The sequence below is a fragment of the Schistocerca cancellata genome, chromosome 1 (assembly GCF_023864275.1).
Source record: "Schistocerca cancellata isolate TAMUIC-IGC-003103 chromosome 1, iqSchCanc2.1, whole genome shotgun sequence".
In the NCBI taxonomy this organism is placed as follows: domain Eukaryota; kingdom Metazoa; phylum Arthropoda; class Insecta; order Orthoptera; family Acrididae; genus Schistocerca; species Schistocerca cancellata.
This window is the reverse complement of record NC_064626.1, coordinates 209,069,424-209,096,074: the sequence shown is the minus strand read 5'-3', so window position 1 is coordinate 209,096,074 and position 26,651 is coordinate 209,069,424. Positions and strand designations below refer to the sequence as shown.

The window sequence follows — 26,651 nt, the reverse complement described above, 5'->3', positions numbered from 1 at the left end:
AGTCGTTTTGTTGCCCCCAATGATTTTAGAAATTCTAATGGAATGCTAATAAGGACATCTGTCCTATATGATACTAAGTCCTCCAGAGCTCTCTTAAATTCTGATTCTAATATTGGATCCCCCATCTCTTCTAAATTAACTCCGTTTCTTCTTCTATCACATTAGACAAATCTTCCCCCTCGTAGAGGCCGTCAATGCAGTCTTTCCACCTATCCGCTGTCTCCTCCGCAGTTAACAGTGGAATTCCTGCTGCACTCTTAACGCTACCGCCCTTGCTTTTAATTTCCCCGAAGGTTATTTTGACTTTCCTATACGCTGAGTCAGTCCTTCCGACAATAATTTCTTTCCCTATTTCTTCACATTTTTCCTGCAGCCATTCCATTCTAGCTTTCCTGCATTTTCTATTTATTTCATTCCTCAGCGGCTTGTATATCTGTATTCCTGAATTTCGCCTAACATTTTTGTACTTCCTTCTTTCATCAGTCAACTGAAGTATTTCTTCTGTTACCCATGGCTTCTTCGCAGTTAGCTCCTTTGAACCTACGTGTTTTTTTCCAACTTCTGTGATTGCTCTTTTTAGAGATGTCCAGGATGCAACGTATACAAGGTTTTAGGGGTATGCATGCGGTTTCATCTCTTGACGACCGAGGTCAGTGTTCCGAACAACGTTACACCAGTATTTACTTCATCTGCAGACTAATAATTATAGCTATTACGAATACCATGTTTTTACGTTGTTTAGTACTTTGTTCGGAAACCAGACGGCAGTTATGTCGAGGGGCACAAAAGGAAAGCAATCGTTGAGACCTGAGTGAGTCTGGGTTGTAGCCTATCCCTAATGTTATTCAATCTGCATAAAGGAAACAAAAGAAAAATTTGTAGAAGGAATTAAAATCCATGGAGAAGAAATAAAAACTTTGAGGTTTGCCGACAACATTGTAATTCTGTCAGAGACTGCAAAGGACCTGGATGAGCAGCTGAGCGGAATGGACAGTGTTTTGAAAGGAGGATATAAGGATATAAGATGAACATCAACAAAAGCAAAACGAGGATAATGGAATGTAGCCGAACTAAAGCAGCTGTTTCTGAGTGAATTAGATTAGGAAATGAGACAAAGCAGTAAACGAATTTTGCTATTTGGGAATCAAAATAACGGATGATGGTCGAAGTTGGGAGGTTATAAAATGTAGACTGACAATGACAAGAAAAGCGTTTCTGAAGAAGAGAAATTTGTTAACATCGCGTATAGATTTAAGTGTCAGGAAGTCCTTTCTGAAAGTATTTGTATGGAGTGTAGCCGTGTATGGGAGTTAGACATGGAGGATAAATAGTTTAGACAAAAAGAGAATAGAAGCTTTCGAAATGCGGTGCTACAGAAGAATGCTGAAGATTAGATGGGTAGATCACGTAACTAATAAGGAGTTACTGAATAGAACTGGTTCAAAATGGTTCAAATGGCTCTGAGCACTATGGGACTTAACATCTGTGGTCATCAGTCCCCTAGAACTTAGAACTACTTAAACCTAACTAACCTAAGGACATCACACACATCCATGCCTGAAGCAGGATTCGAACCTGCGACCGTAGCAGTCGCGCGGTTCCGGACTGAGCGCCTAGAACCGCTAGACCACCGCGGCCGGCGAATAGAACTGGGGAGAAGAGAAATTTGTGGTACAACCTGACTAGAAGAAGGGACTTGTTGGTAGGACACATTCTGAGGCATCAAGGGATCAGCAATTTAGTACTGGAGGGAAGCGTGGGGGGGTAAAAATCGTAGAGGGAGACCAAGAGATGAATACACTAAGCAGATTCAGAAGGATGCAGGTTGCAGTAGCTACTCGGAGATGAAGAGGCTTGCACAAGATAAGAGTAGCATGGAGAGCTGCATCAGACCAGTCTTTGGACTGAAGACCATACCACAACAGTACTTGCAGGTACATGTGGCATAAGCAAGCCATTAATGCTTATTTTCTCTTGGGCAGCAGGTCAGGTACTAGAGTGCGGACACATGGCTCAAAACGGATAGACTGTACTGATAGGCGTACTGTGCTTCACAGTGCTGTTACGATGCAGATAACCAGTCCTTGGACGATGCGAGCTGCGTAAACGGGGACGCTATCGTCTTGGAATACGCAGTAACAACAGGGAACAAAAATTCTACCACGGGATGGACCTGATCAGCCAAAACGGTCGCAAAATTCTTGGCAGTAATGAGACCTTGCAGAGTAGCTACAGGGTCAAAGGAATGCTCTGAACTGGCTGGCCAAATCATCGTCGAACCCTTGCCAGGCTTCATTCTTGGGACGCAAACTCGGTCAGAAGTCGGAAAAGTGCGAGACAAGACTCATCCGATTAAATGACTTCCTTGTGTTGCTCCATTGTCCAGGTTTTAGGGCTTCAGTGGCACATTTTCCTGCTACTGGCATATGCATCATTGATGAGTGATTTTGAATTACAGATCGCCTTCAGTTCACACCTTCTGGAGTTCCCTTCATGTCGTTTTGACGCTGAGAAGATTCGTGTGAGGACATTCACTTCTGCTGTAAGTTTCACAGCTGACATCCTCTTATTTTTCATCACAATCCTCTCCTGAGACCGTATCACTCAACACACACTTTAGTTGTGACTTAGCGGATGATATTTTTCCATTTTCCCTGTATGCGGATACATCTTTGATACAGTGCCTCTTGGAACACCAAGTTCTTTCGCATGGGAACACCTACCATGGGCCCCATTCTGTATTGTTCATACCGACTGGTGCAGTAGGTTAGCCTTTGTAGTGACGTCATTTTCGGTTCTTTATCCGAAGTAGCTATTCTGTAAGCTTCTGAAACCTTTTACCGATCGGAACTCCTGCCGATTTTTCGACAACTGTACCGCGAGGTTTTAGATTTCGGTATAGCCTTCTCATTCGGTTCGGTGTAATTTATTTGCACCTGGAATTTGTTGTTTTAGACATATTGAGAGGTTTTACCTTCAGATATAGTGATTGTGTTTCTGAAGGATCACCAGGACACGTCCGGGTGAAAAGTGAGTTCATGATAGACTGTTTTGCTTTGTTAGAAATATGGTTTGTATTGTTGTTACTGTGAATAATTATAACATAAAGAACCACTTCACTCAATATCATCACAAAATACCTATTATTTTTATGTAATTAAGAGTTTAAAAAATCATTAACTTTCAAAACGTCAGCTCTGCTTATGTATATCACCTGAGTGTTAGTCAAAATTACTAGTGACTTCGCATACCTTTTTCTGCAAATGGTTTACTTATGAATTATCGAAACACTTGTAAAACTTTTAAGTAACAATGCAAAGCAATTTTGTGAAGCCTGATAGAGGAAACCTTCCAAAATTTCATGCATTTACGGCTTACGTCTGCATCATTCGGCAATGAAGTCAGCTTACATCTCTCTCGACTGGAATTATGTGGTATAAAGCACTAAAGGCATGCAAGTTGTAGCAGCCAACTGGGTAAGGCCACTAGCTGCCTTGTCGTAGGTTGCAGGTTCGCAAACCGCTAGGTACAAAAGACTTCATTAATCGTCAAAATAAAGCATTTATCTGAGATATTCGTTGTTTTTTACACGTAAGAGCGCGCTTTCTCAGTAACGAGTATCTTCGATTTCGTGACTTCCGTATGTTTAAATATTGCTGTGCGTGAAACAACTGCAGTGACATTTATACTTTTTCTTGTCACAAATAAATCACCATTTTTTTCTGAATATGTAGCGATTTCCGAGTGTGTGAGCAGACAGAAATCTAAGAGTACAACTTAAATTACTGCGAATGAAACTAGCAGCAATCGTCTTTGTACGCTAGCTTGTCATAAGTATTTATCTGCGATCGAATCCTTAACAACAGTAGACAGAGATGACAGATTCCCGCCACAATATTTTATACCACCATACATGAAACATTTTGATTCATCAGATGCATGTTATAAACTACAAAGAACTTCTGTAGCTGCACTCGCCACATGGTCTTGAAAAGGCGCTTTTCATAAATTTCGTTTTTATGAAACACATCGTTGATGTATCACGCAGGGGAAGAAGCTACTTCGTCATTTGGATCTCAAGGACCGAGTTACAACCACCTTCTAAGCATCTTATTATTCTTTGACACTCTCTTAAAAGAATTTTCGGGTTCGTGGAGATGTGTTCCATCTATGCAGTTGATTGCCCTCTATTGAAGGCAGTTTGTTTATTGCCATACACGTTTCGCTTCTTTTATTTGTGAAGCATCTTCACGAATCAAAGAAGCGAAACGCGTATGGCAGTAAATAACTGCCTTCAATTAGTTGCATAGATGGAACGTTCCTCCACGAATTCTGTAACAACTAAGGAACGAAGGCAAACAGAAAAATGACTAATTTTTTGAGTGTTTCTATAGATGTATTTGTACAGTGTGGTACTACAAATAGTTCAAATGGCTTTGAGCACTATGGGACTTAACATCTGAGGTCATCAGTCCCCTAGAACTTAGAACTATTTAAATCTAACTAACCTAAGGACATCACACACATCCACACCCGAGGCAGGATTCGAACCTGCGACCGTAGTGGTCGCGCGGTTCTAGACTGAAGCACCTAGAACCGCAGGGCCACACCGGCCGGCTGAGGTAATACATTACTAACTTATATTCCGAAACGTAAACCCAAAACAAGACGTCGATGTCAATGAGAATAAAGTGACATAATGTGGCACATATGACAGTTTCCAGAACACAATCAATATTCTGTTGTTATAATGCATTCATGGAAGAACGTTCTCAGCGAAATTTGAACAGTATTACAGTATTATGTACTCTAACCACACTTTTCGGAACTGTGATGAACAGCGCGCCTGTTTCGGCTGCTAGCCACTTCAGGTTCGTGCCGCTGTGGCGCTGCAGTGCGCATACGAGATCTGAGGCAGATTGCTTTTGATTGGTTGGCGCGAGGAGAACTGACATCAATGTTTCGGCTCGCTAGGAAGTTTCGGCATCGTTTCTGAAATGCTTACAGAATAATGTTGGGGCATTACTTCGAAAACAGGACCGTTCGGTGTGCTTGCGTACCGAACCGATCGGCAAATTGCCGGAAAGATACAGAAAAGAGCCCCATACGAGTACCAAAACTGGCTAACGTTCTAAGTAACTTAACAGTGACATAATGCACTCATAACTACACAGAACACTTCTGACAACTACTGACACTAGAAAGGTGTTGAGGACACCGTATAAGGGAGTACAAAAATAAAAAAAAACACAGTATAACATTGCCGTGGCCGGAGCTAGTGTAGTGAGCATTACTGCTGCTAAGCGTGTATAGAGCAACTCATCGCTAGTTCAGTGCCACCTGTATTGTCGACCTGGCTTGTTCTGTTCATCTGCAGTAATTGTTTTTGCTAGCACTGTTTTGTTCTGGTTTCCTTTTCATGATGGCAAGTTTAAGTGAACAACATGCAGCTGTAAAATTTTGTTTCTACCTGGTAAAAATGGTGCTGAAACTGTTTTTATGTTGAAAACAGGTTGCCAAGATGATGCTATGGGAAAAACTCAAGTGTACGAGTGGTTTGCTCGATTAAAAAATGGCGACATGTCGATTGATGACAAACCTCTTTATGGACATCCATCAACTGCCCGAATCTAAGAAAATATTGAAAAAATTCGAGAGCTTGTGCTCACAGACTATCGGCAGACAACTGATCAACTGTCAGAGATTAATTGATCATCTTGGAGCTCGTCTCAGCGAATTTTAACGGAACATTTGGGTGTGAAAAGGTCTGCTGCCAAGTTCTTCCTCGGGTTCTGACTGACAGTCAAAAGGAATGTCGAGTTGAAATATGTTGTGCTTTAAAACAACAGACTGAAACTGGTCTAGATTTTCTGTCTAAGATCATTACTGGTGATGAGTCAGCCGGCCGATGTGACCGTGCGCGGTTCTAGGCGCTTCAGTCTGGAACCGTGTGACCGCTACTGTCGCATGTTCGAATCCTGCCTCGGGCATGGATGTGTGTGATGTCCTTAGGTTAGTTATGTTTAAGTAGTTCTAAGTTCTAGGGGACTGATGACCATAGATGTTAAGTCCCATAGTGCTCAGAGCCATTTTATTTGGTGATGAGTCATGGTGCTATGGTTACGACCCTGAAACAAATCAACAGTCAAGACTGTGGTGTCACCGCCAGACACCACACTTGCTAGGTGGTAGCTTAAATCGGCCGCGGTCCATTAGTACATGTCGGACCCGCGTGTTGCCACTGTCAGAACTTGCAGACCTAGCGCCACCACATGGCAGGTCTAGAGAGACGGGTTAGCACTCGTCCCAGTTGTACGACGACTTTGCTAGCGACTACACTGACGAAGCCTTACTCTCATTTGCCGAGAGAGAGTTAGAATAGCCTTCAGCTAAGTCCATGACTACGACCTAGCAAGGCGCCATTAACCGTATCTGAAGATAGTCTCATTTGTATCGTCAAGAGCGATGTACCACAATGATGGAATAAAGTTAAGTATCCGAGGAACTGCATATTTTTCTCTATAGCATTCACCAAGTACCCTGTTCCAGAACTCACGCCAGCCGGCGTGTGTGTACGCGTGCCTTTCGGCTACTTCCTAGTGGCGTGGCTGTCTTGCTACGCCACAACAGTTTGGCGACGAGTGTAAACGTAATGGGCGGCAGCCGTTTTTGCTTTCGTGTGTAGGTGTGTCCACCTACCGTGTGATAGTGAAATTGTTTCCCCGACGCGACGTAGCAACTCTGTCCTACGACGAAATTGTGTCGGCTTTAGATGCCTATTTCAAAGAAACAGTTAATGTAGTTGCAAAAAGGTATACGTTCTTTCGTACAAAACGTACGGCCGATCAGACTAATAGGGAGTGGGTTGCAACTTTGCAAGGCCTTACTAGGGATTGTGCTTTTCAATGTGACTGTGGCCTTCCTTATTCAGATACTATGGTGCGTGATGCAATAGCACAGAACGTTTCTGATGTTCGCATAAGGGAACAGATTTTGAAACTAGTCAATCCCTCCCTTCAACAAGTGATAGACATACTGGATAGGCAAGACACACTTGACTTTGCTCAGGAATAATTTGCAACTTCGCCAGCTGTGTGTCGCATTAACCGGCCCGCCGGGCGCGCTGCAAGGAACTGTAAACAGCCTTCGCGCACGTCCGCACCGCCTAGTGTGCCGCGCACGCGAGCAAATGCAGTGCTGAAATCATGCCCGCGGTGTGCAACTAGACATTCGCGTGAGAATTGCCCATCACGCCAAGCTATTTGCTTTTTCTGTAATAAGAAAGGACATGTTCAAAGTGTTTGCCAGAAAAAGCTTAGATCGGACACTACCAACCATTCCAGGCCCTTTGCTTCGCACCGGAATCGAACCAAGGACACTCAGGCTCGGGAACCTTCGCCCATGGACATTCATGTAGTTAACGCCACTCCGCCCAGTGTTCCTCTCTCTAACAGTGACTGTGTTCGTCCCACAAAAAGTGTGCGTCGACGTCGACGGCAATCCCGTCACGTCGCAAGTGATTTTGTACCAGTGTCTGTTCAAGTTGCACAAAACAGTCGCTCTTGTCGTCAGCAGGACAATAAACTTTTTGTAGATTTGGACTTTGCCGGACAAGTGATACCGTTCCAGCTCGATACCGGAGCTGCAGTTTCATTGCTCAATCACGCCACGTACAGACAACTGGGCGCACCTACGTTGCGTGCCGCAAACGTTCAGCTCACTAGTTATTCAGGACAGCATATCCCTGTGTTAGGACAGTGCAGCCTCTTGTAACATACAAGGGACAAACAAAACTTGTGTCATTTTACGTTCTTCGTTCTTCTGCTGCAGTGAACTTGTTTGGTTTAGATTTATTTCAGTTGTTTAACTTGTCTATCGTAAATCAGGTCCTATCAGTGAACCAGACTGTGCCTTCCGAAAGTGTTTCTCGTCTATGTGAGGAATTTGCAGACATTTTTGCACCGGGCCTCGGTTGCGCTAAGAACTATGAAGCACATTTGGAACTCAAAGTCAACGCGCAACCGAAATTTTTCAGAGCGCGCAATGTTCCCCACGCATTGCGTGACGAGGTCACAAGAACATTAAACGATTTAGAATCACAAGGTGTAATTGAACGTGTGCAGGCTTCTCTCTGGGCCTCACCCATAGTAATTTTGCAAAACCCTTCTGGAAAATTGAGACTTTGCGTGGACTTCAAGGCCACAGTGAATCCACAACTAGTGACTGCTACTTTTTCTTTGCCTCGACCGGAAGATCTTTTTGACAAACTGTGCCCGGGAAAATATTTTTCGAAGTTGGACCTAGCAGATGCGTACTTGCAAATACCGGTGGACGAATTATCCCAGCGCGCATTGGTGGTTAACACGCATCTTGGATTGTACAGATTCAAAAGACTGCCATTCGGGTGTGCATCCGCCCCTGCATTGTTTCAGCAATATTTACAAACTACTTGTGCGTCGGTCCCTACTGCAGCAAACTATCTGGACGATATAGTGATCTCCGGAAAGACAGAAGCGGAACATTTACAAAATCTCCGAACATTATTTCAGGTCTTGCGACAGCATGGTCTTCGCTTGAGGAAGGACAAATGTGTGTTTTTTGCTCGTGACTTGCCATATCTGGGACATGTAATTAATGCTCAAGGCATACATCCGAGTCCGGAGCTCCTCCGTGCCATACAGGACTTGCCTTCACCGCAAACTTTGAAGCAGCTACAGAGTGTGTTGGGAAAAATAAATTACTACCATAACTTTATTCCGCATGCCTCTTCCATTTCAGCTCCGCTTCATCGCTTACGCCGTAAAGGTGTTCCGTTCGTCTAGTCGACGGAATGCGAACGCGCCTTTCGCCAATTGAAATCGGCGTTGCTTTCAAATACTTGCCTTACGCCATTCGATCCCCAGAAACCCCTTTTGTTGATGGTAGATGCATCGGATTTCGGGATCGATGCTGTGCTTGCGCACACAGATGGTTCGCATGATCGCCCTATTGCCTTTGCGTCCAAATTGCTCTCGTCTGCGCAAAGAAATTATTCCCAGATAGAGAAGGAAGCTTTGGCTCTCGTGTTTGGTGTTACTAAGTTTCACGATTTCTTGTATGGTCGTCACTTTACCATCATCACAGACCACAAACCTTTGACATCGCTTTTTCATCCGTCCAAGCCTGTACCTCCACGTACAGCGCAGAAGTGCATTCCCTGGTCTATTTTCCTCTCGCAGTACCGCTACGATATCTTGTATTGGTCCACTGCTAAGCACGGAAACGCCGATGCGTTGTCCCGTTTGCCTATTGCTGAGGATAAAGCATTCGATTCTTCCGAACTTGCTTGCATGTTCATTGATGCGGAAACTGATGACGTGGTCGAATCGTTTCCGATTGATTTTCGTCGTGTCGCTACAGCCACAGCTGCCGACCCTGTCCTTGCTACCGTTTTGCGTTTTTTTGCTACGCAATGGCCCTTGTCGAAGTCACGGATCGAGGATCCGTTGGTTCGCCGACTTTTTGCTCACAAGGAGAGACTTTTTGCACGACGTGGTGTTTTGTTGTTGCGTTCTGATAATGATCAGTCTAGGGTCGTGGTCCCACGTTCTGTCTTAAAGCTTCTCCACCAAGGACATTGGGGTATAGTGCGTACGAAACAACTTGCTCATCAGCACTGTACTTGGTTCGGAATCGATGCTGCGATTACGAATATGTGCTCTTCTTGCATGGCGTGTGCCGAACAACGATCCGCGCCACCGCGGAAATTCTTTGCTTGGCCAAAAGCCACTTCCCCTTGGCAACGCTTACACATAGACTTTGCTGGTCCATTCTGGAATGCTCGATGGTTGGTTGTTGTCGATTCCTTCAGTAATTTTCCTTTTGTTGTCCGGATGTCTTCCACGACGTCTTCTGCCACCATCCGAGCGTTGTCTGCTATCTTTTGCGTGGAAGGTCTTCCACAGACTATTGTTTCCGACAATGGCCCACAATTCATGTCCGCAGAATTTCAGTCATTCTGCAAGGCGAATAGTATTCAACATCTGACGTCCGCGCCGTTTTCGCCTCAAACGGTGCCGCTGAACGTTTGGTCCGGACTTTCAAGTCACAGATGTTGAAATTGAAAGAGTCGCATTCTCGGGAGGACGCGTTGTTGCTTTTTTTGTCTTCGTATCGCTCTCAGCCCCGCGATGGTCGCTCGCCGGCTGAGTTGCTTCACGGTCGTCCTCATCGAACCTTGATGTCTTTGCTGCATCCGCCGCATCAGGTTCCTGTGCAGCGGCAGACTCCTGCTTTTGCTCCAGGCGACGTTGTATTCTATCGCAACTATCGCGGTTCACGGCGTTGGCTCGCAGGGCGCATTCTTCGCTGCCTCGGCCGCGCGATGTATTTGGTTTTGGGGGCCTCTGGTGAGGTGCGTCGGCATCTCAATCAGCTGCGCCTCTGTCGTCGCCTGGGTTCTGCCGCTCCCCGTCTGCTTTCAGCGACGGAGCCGTCCGGTCAGCGCCCTGGGGACCCATCTACTGGCTCGCCTCATCCCCAGGTGTTACCGACGATGCCTTCCATTTTGCCCCATGGCGTCGCGCCGCCGCCGCCGCAGCCGCCGCCGGCGCAGCCCGCAGAGGACGCTTCGCTGCAGCCGCCATCCGCCTCCCTGGGTCACGCGCCGCCGATCGCTTCCCGTGACCAGCTGTCCTCCGCCATGGAACTCTTGCCCGCTCCGGAACCCATGGCGTCATCGCGCGTCGGATGCCCCGACGCAATGGAGGTCGACCCTTCGGCCCCTCCTGTCTCTTTACGGGCGCATACGCCGCATGTTGACGTGCACCCTGGAGTAGGTTTCCAGGCGTTTCCTAGCTCCCCTCGGACCGAATGGCCGGGTGCGGGTGGCACAGCCTCGCCTGTTGTTAGGCTCCCCACCTCATCGCATACGTCAACATGGGCCCCCCCCCCCCCCCCACGGCGGGCGGCAGCCTTATCACACGACCGTTCGCCGATTTGCGGGGGAGGAATGTGGTGTCACCGCCAGACACCACACTTGCTAGGTGGTAGCTTAAATCGGCCGCGGTACATTAGTACATGTCGGACCCGCGTATCGCCATTGTCAGTACTTGCAGACCTAGCGCCACCACATGGCAGGTCTAGAGAGACGGGTTAGCACTCGCCCCAGTTGTACGACGACTTTGCTAGCGACTACACTGACGAAGCCTTACTCTCATTTGCCGAGAGACAGTTGGAATAGCCTTCAGCTAAGTCCATGACTACGACCTAGCAAGGCGCCATTAACCGTATCTGAAGATAGTCTCATTTGTATCGTCAAGAGCGATGTACCACAATGATGGAATAAAGTTAAGTATACGAGGAACTGCATATTTTTCTCTATAGCATTCACCAAGTATCCTGTTCCAGAACTCACGCCAGCCGGCGTGTGTGTACGCGTGCCTTTCGGCTACTTCCTAGTGGCGTGGCTGTCTTGCTACGCCACAACAAAGACAATGGAAGATGTCATCGTCACCCCATCCAAAAAATGTCAAGTCAAACCAAGCATCAAAACAATGCTGATTTGCTTTTTTGATGGCAATGGCATAGTTCATTCAGAGTTTTTGCCCCCAGGTCAGACCGTTAATCAAATCTTTTATTTGGAAGTATTAAGAAGATTGCACAGCAGTGTTTGTAAAAGAAGACCCAATTTTTGCCAGACAGGAGACTGGTTCTTCGATCCCGGCAATGCATCTGCACACACAGCCATCTCTTGTTAGTTTTTGGCTAAAAATGGCTTGATCCCGGTGACCCACGTACTTAACTCGCCTGACCTGGCACCGTGCGACTTTTTCTTATTTCCATACATGAAAAAGGGCATGGAAGAACACCGATTTCACAGCACTGAAGAAGTCAACACAAAAACGTGGGAGGAGCTGTCAGCTATTTCTAAAGATTACTAAGACGGTCACTCCAAAAGAAATGCACATTATTTTTTTAAAATCCATCTTTTATTCTACATGTTTGAAAGTTCTACAGCGTGTAGATACATCCTTTAGGAACAATATTTTCATTTTTCCACCTGATTTCCATCCCTCTCAACTGCATTACACCATCTTGGAACCTGCGCCTGTGTACCCGCACGGTAAAATTCTGGACCAACCTGTTGGAGCCACTGTTTGGCTGTGTGCACAAGGGAGTCATCATCTTCAAACCTCGTTCCACGAAGAGAGTCTTTCAGTTTCCCAAAGAGACTATAGTCACATGGAGCCCGGTCAGGCCTGTAAGGCGGGTGTTTCAGTGTTGTCCATCCAAGTTTTGTGATCGCTTCCACGGTTTTTTGACTGACATGTGGCCGTGCATTGTCGTGCAACAGCAAAACATCCTGGTTTTGCCTATGTGGTCGAACACGACTCAGTCGAGCTTGAATTTTCTTCGGTGTTGTCACATATGCATCAGAATTTATGGTGGTTCCACTTGGCACGATGTCCACAAGCGAGAGTCCTTGTTTCTTTGTGAGCCACTGTCAACATCCTGGGAACCCACCTGGCACAAACCTTTTTTAACGGCAACACTTTCAGTATTCTGCAAACACTTCCTTCCCCTATCCCAACGTAGCGTGACAATTCGTTCACTGTGATGCGTCTGTCAGCAGTCACCAGTTCGTTAACTCTCTGCACATTGTCTGGAGTGTGCCGGCCGAAGTGGCCGTGCGGTTAAAGGCGCTGCAGTCTGGAACCGCAAGACCGCTACGGTCGCAGGTTAGTTAGGTTTAACTAGTTCTAAGCTCTAGGGGACTAATGACCTCAGCAGTTGAGTCCCATAGTGCTCAGAGCCATTTTTTTTTTTTTTTTTTTGTGTGGAGTGTGTGCAGTACGAGGTCTGCTGCTGCCAGCACAATCCTCAATATTGCCGTGCCCACTTTCATCACGTAACCTGCTCGCCCACCGACTGACTGTACTGCAATCGACAGCAGCATCTCCGTACACCTTTCTCAACCTCTTGTGGATGTTTTCCACTGTCTCGTTTTCACAGCACAAGAATTCTATGACAGCACGTTGCTTCTGTCGAACGTCAAGTGTAGCAGCCATGCTGTGACGGCGCCACTCACGGGAACAGGTTGAACTAAGTTTGAAAACAAGCGGGAAGGATGTATCTACACACATGCAGAATGAAAACTGTATTTTTACAAAAATAGTGTGCATTTCCTTTGGAGTGACCCTCGTACAAAAAATGCTTCGAGCAGTGGAAGCATTGGTGGGACAATGGAGAGTATTTTGAAGCGGATAAGGTTGTTTTGTAAACAATTTGAAAATATATAGGTTTAAAAAATAATTTCGATTTTTTTCTTGGGTACCACCTCGTACAGGCGCCGTCTCTGGTCAGATAAACGAGCGCATCTATAGGCTTCGTCTGCATTTATGTTCAACCACGCGTTTCTCGCATGTTTCCATATTTTTGTCCAACCCCCAAGGGAAAATAAACAGTACCCGGCGTGTCTGCGGACTGCGTCGCCACTCGTTTAGAAGGAACGCTACAGATGGGTGTAATAAGCTCGTGAAAGATCGTTTGGGTGTTCCCTTATGACGTACAATAGCACCAAAAAATATTGGCACACGTGAGTATTTATCGTTGCTGGTTACAAACACCGCACCTTCCGGTACACAGCACATGTACGTGCTACCTCACATACCAGACATTACAATTCTGCCCACAGTGCCTACCATTAACAAAGAAATCCAGTGTTAAGGGCAAACCTCTGCATACAAAAAGTATTGGCACAGAGCGTGGCTTCTCGGTATATTACTGTGTTTTCAGGTACCAGAATGCCATCTGCTGACGCAATAGACACTGCTGGTTGTTGGCGGCCCAGTCGCTAGTATTTTGCTGTATTGCGCGATAGCCGTCAGCATGGGGCCGAAGAAGAAGGAACATTCAGTGGCGTTGCGTGAAAGAGTGGTATTGCTCCATTCACAAGGGAGAAGCTACCGACAAATTGGAGCACAGGTGTCTGTTAGCTACACCACGGTAGGAGCCATCATTCATAAATATAAAGAGACTGGAACAACAGTGAATAAGTGTCGTCCCGGAATTCCAAAAGTGTTTACAACCTGAGAGCGTCACCGTATCATCGCACTTGCTCGGAAGGAAGCTGCTACAAAAAAATGGTTCAAATGGCTCTGAGCACTATGGGACTTAACATCTGTGGTCATCAGTCCCCTAGAACTTAGAACTACTTAAACCTAACTAACCTAAGGACATCACACACATCCATGCCCGAGACAGGATTCGAACCTGCGACCGTAGCAGTCGCGCGGTTCCGGAATGCGCGCCTAGAACCGCTAGTCCACCGCGGCCGGCGGCTGCTACAAATGCAGCAACTATTGCTGAGGTTGTTCAGACAACGACGTCAAGACGGTTAGTGTTGAAACTATACGAAATGTGTTGAATGAGCTGACATGCATGGATGTTATCCCAGGGAAAAGTCATACATATCGGACATTAACCGGCAGAAACGCCTGCAATTTGCCAAGCACTACATCAGCAAGCCGATGGAGTTTTGGAACAGTGTGATATTTGACGACGAATCGAAGTTCAATGTGTTCGGAATTGATGCAAGAAAGACAGTTTGGCGCAAGCCGAATACGCACCTCGACATCAGACACATGCACCCCACAGTGAAACACGGTGGGGGCGGTATCATGATCTGGAGCTTATGGCGGCGTCCGGCGTTGGAAATCTAGCTGTAATCCACGGTACAATGGATCATATGAGATACATCGACGTGTTGTGAGGTAATTTACACGCTAGTGCACAGACATTGGGCCTTACTGGGGTGTTTCATTTCCAGCAAGACAAAGACACAAAACAATCCGCCATGAAAACCCGGGAGTGGTTACTGTACAATGCCCCCAGAAGGGTTCTAACACCACCTCAGAACCCTGATTTGTACCCCCCTGCGAACCTTTGGGCTCATCTTGACACACAAAGCAGAAAAAGGCGTCCGTCCGGTAAAAACGACTTAGAGAAAGTGCTCCTGGAAGAATGGTCGAAAATTACCCCTAATCTGCTGTTACTGATCTATATAAATGACCTGGGTGACAATCTGAGCAGTTATCTTAGGTTGTTCGCAGATGACGCTGTAATTTACCGTCTAGTAAGGTCATCCGAAGACCAGTATCAGTTGCAAAGCGATTTAGAAAAGATTGCTGTATAGTGTGGCAGGTGTCAGTTGACGCTAAATAACGAAAAGTATGAGGTGATCCACATGAATTCCAAAAGAAATCCGTTGGAATTCGATTACTCGATAAATAGTACAATTCTCAAGGCTGTCAATTCAACTAAGTACCTGGGTGTAAAAATTACGAACAACTTCAGTTGGAAAGACCACATAGATAATATTGTGGGGAAGGCGAGCCAAAGGGTTGTGTTTCATTGGCAGGACACTTAGAAGATGCAACAAGTCCACTAAAGACACAGCTTACACTACACTCGTTCGTCCTCTGTTAGAATATTGCTGCGCTGTGTGGGATCCTTACCAGGTGTGATTGACGGAGGACAAAGAAAGGGTGCAAAAAGGGGCAGCTCGTTTTGTATTATCACGTAATAGGGAAGAGAGTGTGGCAGATATGATACGCGAGTTGGGATGGAAGTCATTAAAGCAAAGACGTCTTTCGTCGCGGCGAGATCTATTTACGAAATTTCAGTCACCAACTTTCTCTTCCGAATGCGAAAATATTTTGTTGAGCCCAACGTACATAGGTAGGAATGATCATCAAAATAAAATAAGAGAAATCAGAGCTCGAACAGAAAGGTTTAGGTGTTCGTTTTTACCGCGCGCTGTTCGGGAGTGGAATGGTAGGCAGATAGTATGATTGTGGTTCGGTGAACCCTCTGCCAAGCACTTAAATGTGAATTGCAGAGTAATCATGTAGATGTAGATGAATTTGATACAAAGCATTGCTAGGCGTTTACGTGCTGTTATAGATGCTAAAGGGATGCACACTAGCTATTAGAAGGTGAACATCAATGAAGAAAACGAACACACTGTCCGATTGATACGCGTGCGCCAATACTTTTTTAGATGTAGAAGAGCGATGTTTATTTTCATAATACTGTATGTTACTTTACGGACAGGTGATTTGCACATATTTGTAACCTATGTAATATAAGGTGGCACGTGTCTGGGATCTGTTCTGAAATATATGTTTCGTTTAACCTACAACCACTAAAATGTAACTGTGGCAATACTTTTTGGTGCGACTGTAGCTGGGTATAGAGCGGACTGACTGCAGCGTGCTACACTCACCGGCGGCAAGCCCCTGCCGACGAGCACCTGCGCGTGGTAATCCATTGTCGCGCCCTGTGCGATGGCGCAGCCTTCTTGTCCAACGCACGTGCCATCCACGCCCGAACAGGTGCACGAAGTCACCGTGGCCGGCAGCTGCACTGTATTCATCACGAAGTACACGTCATTCTGCACGCTGTTTGAGGCGGACTCTGCAAAGAGAATAAATGTGTTCTATTTGACTCATTAGACGACAAACGTATCTGGGGATATGGATACCTTTGTAAGCCATACAGGTAATGATCATCTTTTGGCTGTAAGAATTTTAGAACCAGGTATACAGAAGCATCATAGCATTAAAAATCAATGGCCCCCACTCAACAATTGCTGGTTACCTACACAGCAGCATGGACTATCACATCGGAGGCCATGGCTGCGGTTACCCTTGACGCTGCATCAGAGACAGGAGCGCCTGCGATGGTGTACTCAACGACGAACCTGGGTGCATGAATGGCAAAACGTCATTTTTTCGGATGATTCCAGGTTCTTTTTACAGCATCATGATGGTCGTATCCGTGTTTGGCGACATCGCGGTGAACGCACATTGGAAGCGTGTATTCGTCATCGCCATACTGGCGTATCACCCGGCGGGAAGGTATGGGGTGCCATTTGTTACACGTCTCGGTCACCTCTTGTTCGCATTGACGGCACTTTGAACAGTGGACGTTACATTTCAGATGTGTTACGACCCGTGGCTCTACCCTTCATTCGATCCCTGCGAAACCCTACATTTCAGTAGGATAATGCACGACCGCATGTTGCAGGTCCTGTAGGGGCCTTTCTGGATACAAAAAATGTTCGACTGCTGCCCTGGCCAGCACATTCTCCAGATCTCTCACCAACTGAAAACGTCTGGTCAATGGTGGCCGAGTAAACTCGCTCGTCACAATACGCCAGTCACTACTCTTGATGAACTGTGGTATCGTGTTGAAGCTGCATGGGCAGCTGTACCTGTACACGCCATCCAAGCTCTGACTCAATGCCCAGGCGTATCAAGGCCGTTATTACGGCCAGAGGTGGTTGTTCTGGAAACTGATTTCTCATGACCTATGCACCCAAATTGCGTGAAAATGTAATCACATGTCAGTTCTAGTATAATATATTCGTCCAATGAATACCCGTTTATCATCTGCATTTCTTCTTGGTGTAGCAATTTTAATGGCCAGTAGTGTAAAAATCAAGCTGAAAGGATATCAACCCGACAAGATCCGATAATCCTCAAGGAATCTGAGGAAGAATTACTGGATATGTTGAACGGCATGAACAGGATAATAGAGGACAAAATTTCAACCGAAGTTAAACCATAGGAAGATGAACGTCAGTAGGTACGATGCTCTGTACGGTTCTTTCACACTGAAAGCCCCAAGAATCGAACAATAATACAGATTTTTCTCCGGGAAGGGAAACATCATGCAAATATATTTTGACCTGGTCAGACGTTTGTTCACCAGATTTCGATGCTGTCACAAAGTCATTTGGTGCTTCAAAAAGAGAGTCTCGAGTTCTCGATCCAAACTCAGCATTACTTTCCTTTAAAACCATGAAAGGCGGGTGGTCAGTGTGAAAAAACCGGTTTGATCATCATACCGCAAGACAAGGCACTTGTTCACCCGGTGATCCCAAAGGCTCGATGGCACAGCTACAGTCGTGAGACGTACACGGCTTTCGATGATGGAAGAATTTTGTGAGAAGAATTTCAGAGCTTGTTCTGTTGAATGAACATGATGTCAATCTCCACTTTAGAAACAAGATAATTAAACAGCAGTCACTAGTTCATAATCAGTTATCTTCTCCAAGACATAGTAATGTACTGAAATATTCTTGATACAAACCAGAATATTTAGAGGGTCACCCACAATAATTTAAAATAATGCTGAATTTGTTTTATATTGTGTTCTCTGTCGTGTATATTATATGAAGAAATTTCGTACATTTTAATGTGCATGGTATAAGAAAATCTTACGTTTAAAGCATTTGTTTACAGACTGTCATTATTGTAATGAGTTATTTATTATTTTCAGTTAGCAAAATACACGTATGTGAAAAGGTAAACTAAAAAGAGTGTAAAACGTAAAATAACAATTTAGATCATAAAACAATGTAAGTTAAATAAATAGCTAGACTAATAATGAATGTTTAGATATTTCAATTAGGTATCTTGAAAGCTCTCTGACAGCACACTGTGTACGGCTCATTTTCCAAAAATAGTATTTTGGAAACCAGCTGAATTACACATGGATGTATGTAGCGTGAAAGCGTCTTTAAGTTATGTTGTGACAAAAGTTTTCATTTTTCAAAATTCGTTAATGGTGGCGGGACATTCTGTAAAATTTCAGATTATTACAAATTCGATTGTACAATTTTTTTACAAATCAACATTTACATGAGAAACACTTTTTATATACCATCGTTTCAAAAATATTCCCTCCAAACCTCGTAATATGTCAAATTATCTTTCGGGGTGTGTTTAGCCCCCTAAAAGTGAAATTGGCCACAAAAAATGAAAAAATATATTGCATTTTGTCCCCTCTACACACTGCAAGTAGCCTGTTTGCATGTTGGCAGCGCTACAGACTGTGTTAATATCGCTGACAGCACTCTGCGCCCTCGGTAAGAGAGTCTGTCGTTGGACGGACTAGAAGTTAGAGAGTGGATAAGGTATTTACGGACATGATATTCTTAGTGGAGAGACTGTGTTGGTAAGGCATGCATTTTAAAGTGAGATGAAATGACGTGTTTATAAGAAAATACACAAGGAAATTTATGATGGTGGATGTTTGGTTGATAATGTTTGGGCAGTGGAATTATTAACACCCACATAATATTTGGAACTGGATGTCATATTAAAAAGGTAAAATTTTCTAAATACATTGTTTGCTTTTCAACAAAATCTTTCTTTCGCTAACCATATGCCTCCTACTAGTTAGAGTCTATAGTATCAGAATCTTTTTATTTAATTGGCTGTAGTTGCTAGTTGCTGTAATTGCTGTAGTTCGTGTTATGAAGAGTTTCTGTGAGGTAAGTAACTTATGAAAAGGAATGGGATTTGCACTGTAGGAATTCTTGATTGAAATGAGTTCAGGCAATTAACGGAGTTGGAGGTAGTTTCATATTTTTTTTAAATTTCATGTTTTTTGCATTCGTATTATTATTAGGCCCCCCCATGAACCATGGACCTTGCCGCTGGTGGGGAGGCTTGCGTGCCTCAGCGATACAGATGGCCGTACCGTAGGTGCAACCACAACGGAGGGGATTCTGTTGAGAGGCCAGACAAACATGTGGTTCCTGAAGAGGGGCAGCAGCCTTTTCAGTAGTTGCAGGGGCAACAGTCTGGATGATTGACTGATCTGGCCTTGTAACATTAACCAAAACGGCCTTGCTGTGCTGGTACTGCGAACGGCTGAAAGCTAGGGGAAACTACAGCCGTAATTTTTCCCGAGGACATGCAGCTCTACTGTATGATTAAATGATGATGGCGTCCTCTTGGGTAAAATATTCCGGAGGTAAAATAGTCCCCCATTCGGATCTCCGGGCGGGGACTACTCAGGAGGACGTCGTTATCAGGAGAAAGAAAACTGGCGTTCTACGGATCGGAGCGTGGAATGTCAGATCCCTTAATCGGGCAGGTAGGTTAGAAAATTTAAAAAGGGAAATGGATAGGTTAAAGTTAGATATAGTGGGAATTAGTGAAGTTCGGTGGCAGGAGGAACAAGACTTTTGGTCAGGTGATTACAGGGTTATAAATACAAAATCAAATAGGGGTAATGCAGGAGTAGGTTTAATAATGAATAAAAAATAGGAGTGCGGGTTAGCTACTACAAACAGCATAGTGAACGCATTATTGTGGCCAAGATAGACACAAAGCCCATGCCTACTACAGTAGTACAAGTTTATATGCCAACTACCTCTGCAGATGATGAAGAAATAGATGAAATGTATGACGAGATAAAAGAAATTATTCAGGTAGTGAAAGGAGACGAAAATTTAATAGTCATGGGTGACTGGAATTCGTCAGTAGGAAAAGGGAGAGAAGGAAACATAGTAGGTGAATATGGATTGGGGGGAAGGAATGAAAGAGGAAGCCGCCTTGTAGAATTTTGCACAGAGCATAACTTAATCATAGCCAACACTTGGTTCAAGAATCATAAAAGAAGGTTGTATACCTGGAAGAATCCTGTAGATACTAGTAGGTATCAGATAGATTATATAATGGTAAGACAGAGATTTAGGAACCAGGTTTTAAATTGTAAGACTTTCCTGGGGCAGATGTGGATTCTGACCACAATCTATTGGTTATGAACTGCAGATTGAAACTGAAGAAACTGCAAAAAGGTGGGAATTTAAGGAGATGGGACCTGGATAAACTGAAAGAACCAGAGGTTGTACAGAGTTTCAGGGAGAGCATAAGGGAACAATTGACAGGAATGGGGAAAAGAAATACAGTAGAAGAAGAATGGGTAGCTCTGAGGGATGAAGTAGTGAAGGCAGCAGAGGATCAAGTAGGTAAAAAGACGAGGGCTAATAGAAATCCTTGGGTAACAGAAGAAATATTGAATTTAATTGATGAAAGGAGAAAATACAAAAATGCAATAAATGAAGCAGGCAAAAAGGAATACAAACGTCTCAAAAATGATATCGACAGGAAGTGCAAAATGGCTAAGCAGGGATGGATAGAGGACAAATGTAAGGATGTAGAGGCTTGTCTCACTAGGGGTAAGATAGATACTGCCTACAGGAAAATTAAAGAGACCTTTGGAGAGAAGAGAACCACTTGTATGAATATCAAGAGCTCAGATGGCAACCCAGTTCTAAGCAAAGAAGGGAAGGCAGAAAGGTGGAAGGAGTATATAGAGGGTTTATACAAGGGCGATGTACTTGAGGACAATATTATGGAAATGGAAGAGGATGTAGATGAAGACGAAATGGGAGATAAGATACTGCGTGAAGAGTTTGACAGAGCACTGAAAGACCTGAGTCGAAACAAGGCCCCTGGAGTAGACAACATTCCATTTGAACTACTGATGGCCTCGGGAGAGCCAGTCATGACAAAACTCAACCATCTGGTGAGCACGATGTATGAGACAGGCGAAATACCCTCAGACTTCAAGAAGAATATAATAAATCCAATCCCAAAGAAAGCAGGTGTTGACAGATGTGAAAATTACCGAACTATCAGTTTAATAAGTCACAGCTGCAAAATACTAACGCGAATTCTTTACAGACGAATGGAAAAACTGGTAGAAGCCGACCTCGGGGAAGATCAGTTTGGATTCCGTAGAAATGTTGGAACACGTGAGGCAATACTGACCTTACGACTTATCTTGGAAGAAAGATTAAGAAAAGGCAAACCTTCGTTTCTAGCATTTGTAGACTTAGAGAAAGCTTTTGACAATGTTAACTGGAATACTCTCTTTCAAATTCTGAAGGTGGCAGGGGCAAAATACAGGGAGCGAAAGGCTATTTACAGTTTGTACAGAAACCAGATGGCAGTTATAAGAGTCGAGGGGCATGAAAGGGAAGCAGTGGTTGGGAAAGGAGTAAGACAGGGTTGTAGCCTCTCCCCGATGTTATTCAATCTGTATATTGAGCAAGCAGTAAAGGAAACAAAAGAACAATTCGGAGTAGGTATTAAAATTCATGGAGAAGAAGTAAAAACTTTGAGGTTCGCCGATGACATTGTAATTCTGTCAGAGACAGCAAAGGACTTGGAGGAGCAGTTGAACGGAATGGACAGTGTCTTGAAAGGAGGATATAAGATGAACATCAACAAAAGCAAAACGAGGATAATGGAATGTAGTCAAATTAAGTCGGGTGATGCTGAGGGAATTAGATTAGGAAATGAGACACTTAAAGTATTAAAGGAGTTTTGCTATTTAGGGAGTAAAATAACCGATGATGGTCGAAGTAGAGAGGATATAAAATGTAGACTGGCAATGGCAAGGAAAGCGTTTCTCAAGAAGAGGAATTTGTTAACATCGAGTATAGATTTAAGTGTCAGGAAGTCGTTTCTGAAAGTATTTGTATGGAGTGTAGCCATGTATGGAAGTGAAACATGGACGATACCTAGTTTGGACAAGAAGAGAATAGAAGCTTTCGAAATGTGGTGCTACAGAAGAATGCTGAAGATAAGGTGGGTAGATCACGTAACTAATGAGGAGGTATTGAATAGGATTGGGGAGAAGAGAAGTTTGTGGCACAACTTGACTAGAAGAAGGGATCGGTTGGTAGGACATATTTTGAGGCATCAAGGGATCACAAATTTAGCATTGGAGGGCAGTGTGGTGGGTAAAAATCGTAGAGGGAGACCAAGAGATGAATACACTAAGCAGATTCAGAAGGATGTAGGTTGCAGTAGATACTGGGAGATGAAGAAGCTTGCACAGGATAGAGTAGCATGGAGAGCTGCATCAAACCAGTCTCAGAACTGAAGACCACAACAACAACATTATTATTAGGATGTCTTGCAATTCAGAGCCATTTTTTGTGTCAATTATTGGAAGTCTTGTTGTCAATTTATAGCAATCAGACTGCGTTGGGCTTATATATTGTGCGTAATCAATGAATAGGTTAAGTTTGAGTCATCTGAAGACCAGTATCAGTTGCAAAGCGATTTAGAAAATTTACTGTATGTTGTGGCAGGTGGCAGTTGACGCTAAATAACGATAAGTGTGAGGTGATCCACATGAGTTCCAAAAGAAATCTGTTGGAATTCGATTACTCGATAAATAGCACAATTCTCAAGGCTGTCAATTCAACTAAGTACCTGGGTGTTAAAATTACGAACAACTTCAGTTGGAAAGATCACATAGATAATATTGTGGGGAAGGCGATCCAAAGGTTGCGTTTCATTGGCAGGACACTTAGAAGATGCAACAAGTCCACTAAAGAGACAGCTTACACTACACTCGTTCGTCCTCTGTTAGAATAATGCTGCGCGGCGTGGGATCCTTACCAGGTGTGATTGACGGAGGACATCGAAATGGTGCAAAAAAGGGCAGCTCGTTTTGTATTATCACGTAATAGGGGAGAGAGTGTGGCAGATATGATACGCGGGTTGGGATGGAAGTCATTAAAGCAAAGACGTTTTTCGTCGCAGCGAGATCTATTTACGAAATTTCAGTCACCAACTTTCTCTTCCGAATGCGAAAATATTTTGTTGAGCCCAACGTACATAGGTAGGAATGATCATCAAAATAAAATAAGAGAAATCAGAGCTCGAACAGAAAGGTTTAGGTGGTGGTGGTGGTGGTTAGTGTTTAACGTCCCGTCGACAACGAGGTCATTAGAGACGGAGCGCAAGCTCGGGTTAGGGAAGGATTGGGAAGGAAATTGGCCGTGCCCTTTCAAAGGAACCATCCCGGCATTTGCCTGAAACGATTTAGGAAAATCACGGAAAACCTAAATCAGGATGGCCGGAGACGGGATTGAACCGTCGTCCTCCCGAATGCGAGTCCAGTGTGCTAACCACTGCGCCACCTCGCTCGGTGAAAGGTTTAGGTATTCGTTTTTCGCGCGCGCTGTTCGGGAGTGGAATGGTAGGGAGATAGTATGATTGTGGTTCGGTGAACCCTCTGCCAAGCACTTAAATGTGAATTGCAGAGTAATCATGTAGATGTAGATGTCTTTGTCAGAGAAAATTCTGTAGATCAGTTTTAGTAAAAATAATTAAAGAGGCAGTTTCAAGATCGGCCAAGTTTCAACAAGATCGTTTATTTCGTTTATTGACACTTGGGAATGTTCCCTTGTCAGTCATTTCTCTGCATTGTCCTTTCTTCCAGGAGTCGTAGCTCCGTAGAATACACAGGAGACGTTCTGTGAAATTTGAAGAGGGATTCTGTCAGAAGTGAAGCTTTAAGGACGGATTGTGCGTCGTGCCTGGACAGTTCAGCTGGTAAGAACATTATCCACGAAACGGAAGGTTCCGATTGGAGTCCCAGTCCAGCGTACCTTTTTATTCGGCCTGGAAATTTCAGTGCATTTTTACTTATAGGACCAAAAGTTTTGGCCAAGACTGTCGTGATCGGCCTTTCAAAATTTCGCTGAAGATAGTATTAGCAAAGTCACTACCAATCCACACTCCTCCCACCATCTTTCGACAAGATAACTCCAGTTCCTCGGCAATGATGTCTGTCACTAGGATAGCACTTAATATTCAACCAGGTGATATTCATATCAAATCTCCAGCCGGAACATATCGCCATCTTGAGACAATATTTTGACTGTCCACCTGGCCGCCATCTTCAGTTGAGTGAACCATCGCACTAAATCGCCGGAACTGATACCAGACTCGCAGCGGCGGTTCGTTTATACACCGCCTGTACGCTCAACGCGCGTGCGCGAACGTATCTGCCCTCTAGCGCACCGGTGCTGAAAACTCGCGGAAACGATAAATAGATAGCAGACGCTGTTGACACCTTTTGATGATCGAACCAAAAACCGTTGGTTTTTAAATGTCAAACAAAACAGGGTTTCAATTCTTATCTAAAGGATACCGCTTTTCTCTGTTTATAATATTGTCGGACAGCCGAATTTCAGTAGTTTCTTTCACTACACATTCCCAACAACGCGACGCAGGGTGAAAGACTGGAGGTAATGAAAGCTCAAAATGTAGTAAGAGTCCTTCACACAGTGGTTGCTCCTCTCCTCTCCCATCCCCGCCCACTGCCACGTCTTCACTGTTGTGTCCCCCCTACCCTCCATCTCCTTTCCCAAGGTGGCTTCTATCAACTCCCCCTCCCGGATGATGCCCTCTCTCCCTCCATTTATCCCTCCTATCAACTCTGATCCTCACTTCCCCTCCTTTCATCTGTCCTTTTCCCGGGCTCCCTCTCCCCATCCTCTTTTTTCCCCACCTCCCCTCTCTCTGCCCCCCTTCTCTCCCTCCGAGTCCTTTTGCATTTCCCTCCTCTGCCATTTCCCATTCCCTCTCGTGTCTGCCCTGGCCCTCTCCCCCTTATGAGTCCTCTCCGTCCTTTGGTTCCCCCCCCTTTTCGTTTTTTTCCTCTCCTCCCTCATTGTTTTCCCCCTCCTCCAGGTCTCCCCGCCCCCCCCCCCCATCTGCCCTTGGCTAGGGAGTATCATCTTTGTGCCGACATTTTCGTGCAGTGTTTTACAGTGAGTGTTTTCCAGTGTGTGTTCCGTGTTGTGTGTCTTTTGGGCCATCATACTGTCGCTGGGTGTGATTTTTTATCTCTTGCAAACAGTAACCAGACTGCCGCCATGTTTTTTTAATTGTGTGTCTACTATGTTACTTGTCTGATTCCTGAGTATTTTATTAACATTGCCAACCCCTTTCTTTTTGTTTTAACTTTCCACAATTTTCCGCCATTTTACACTTTAAGTCACCGTTTTATCGCCTGTTTTTTCTTGTTTCTTTTCTTCTTCCGTTTTTAAAAAAGTCTGTAGGCTGTAGAGCAGCGTACTAATTTGCTGCCAGCCCGCCCCCTTCGGGGGGAATTGAAATTCAATAAAAGAAAAAAAAATTCACACAGTGAGGGTAAATTATGTTCTAGTACAATTTCAAAAGAACAACTTCATTTTTTTGCCGAAAATGAAAAAGGTATAATATGAAACAAGAATATCGATATTTTATTTTGGTATCGATATTTTGGGGAAGAAATATTCCCGATAATTATCGATATTCAGTGGAAATATATCGATGTATCGGTGTTTTAACATCAGCCCTAATTCGGTTGTGGCACCGATCCGATTTTGGACAACTTTTGAACGTGAGAGGAGGCGTACTCGCCAAGGTTCGAGTTGATTATGTCCGACCACCCCGTGGAGGATCACCGTATTGTGCACCATGCACATCTTAACTATTTTTGCCCGTGCCATCCGAGAACAAGTAATGGAGTCACAGCAATATTCTGTGTCTTCCCGCACCATTGGTCAGAGGCTAGCAGCATCTGAACTAAGGAATTACAGTCACCTACGTAGGTCGCCGCTAACACCGAAGGACAAACGACTGCGTTTCGAATGGCGCGTCCTCATGTGTTATTGTCCACACATGGCACGTGCCTCTATGAGCTATCTTCGTTATGATCTAATGTCCTGGCCATCAAGATATCCAGATATGACTCGATAGGTCAAGTGTGGGACCAGCTTGGACGTCAGGTCCATCCCAGAGCCAGTATCCAGTATGTCAAGGACCAGTTACACCAGTTGTGGGCCAGCTAGTTCCACTAGAGGATATAACGGCTGTAAGACAGACACACTTCCCAAGCGAATCGGTGTCAGCATCCAGGAGGTACAACGCCATGTTGGTATGTGGACTCATATTGCCAAACTCTAGGGTCATTTTATTCGATTTTGTAATCACTGAAATAACACCATAAATTCCATT

General features: G+C 44.6%; 1 protein-coding gene across 1 annotated transcript in view; it reads right to left on the bottom strand.

Annotated features, from left to right (window-relative positions):
• Positions 1-26,651, bottom strand: part of LOC126156442 (uncharacterized) — a 109,602-nt gene that overhangs the window by 45,463 nt on the left and 37,488 nt on the right. The window contains exon 3 of the mRNA XM_049916314.1: positions 16,268-16,458. Coding sequence (XP_049772271.1) covers positions 16,268-16,458 — 191 coding nt within the window. The remainder of the gene's footprint in view (positions 1-16,267; positions 16,459-26,651) is intronic.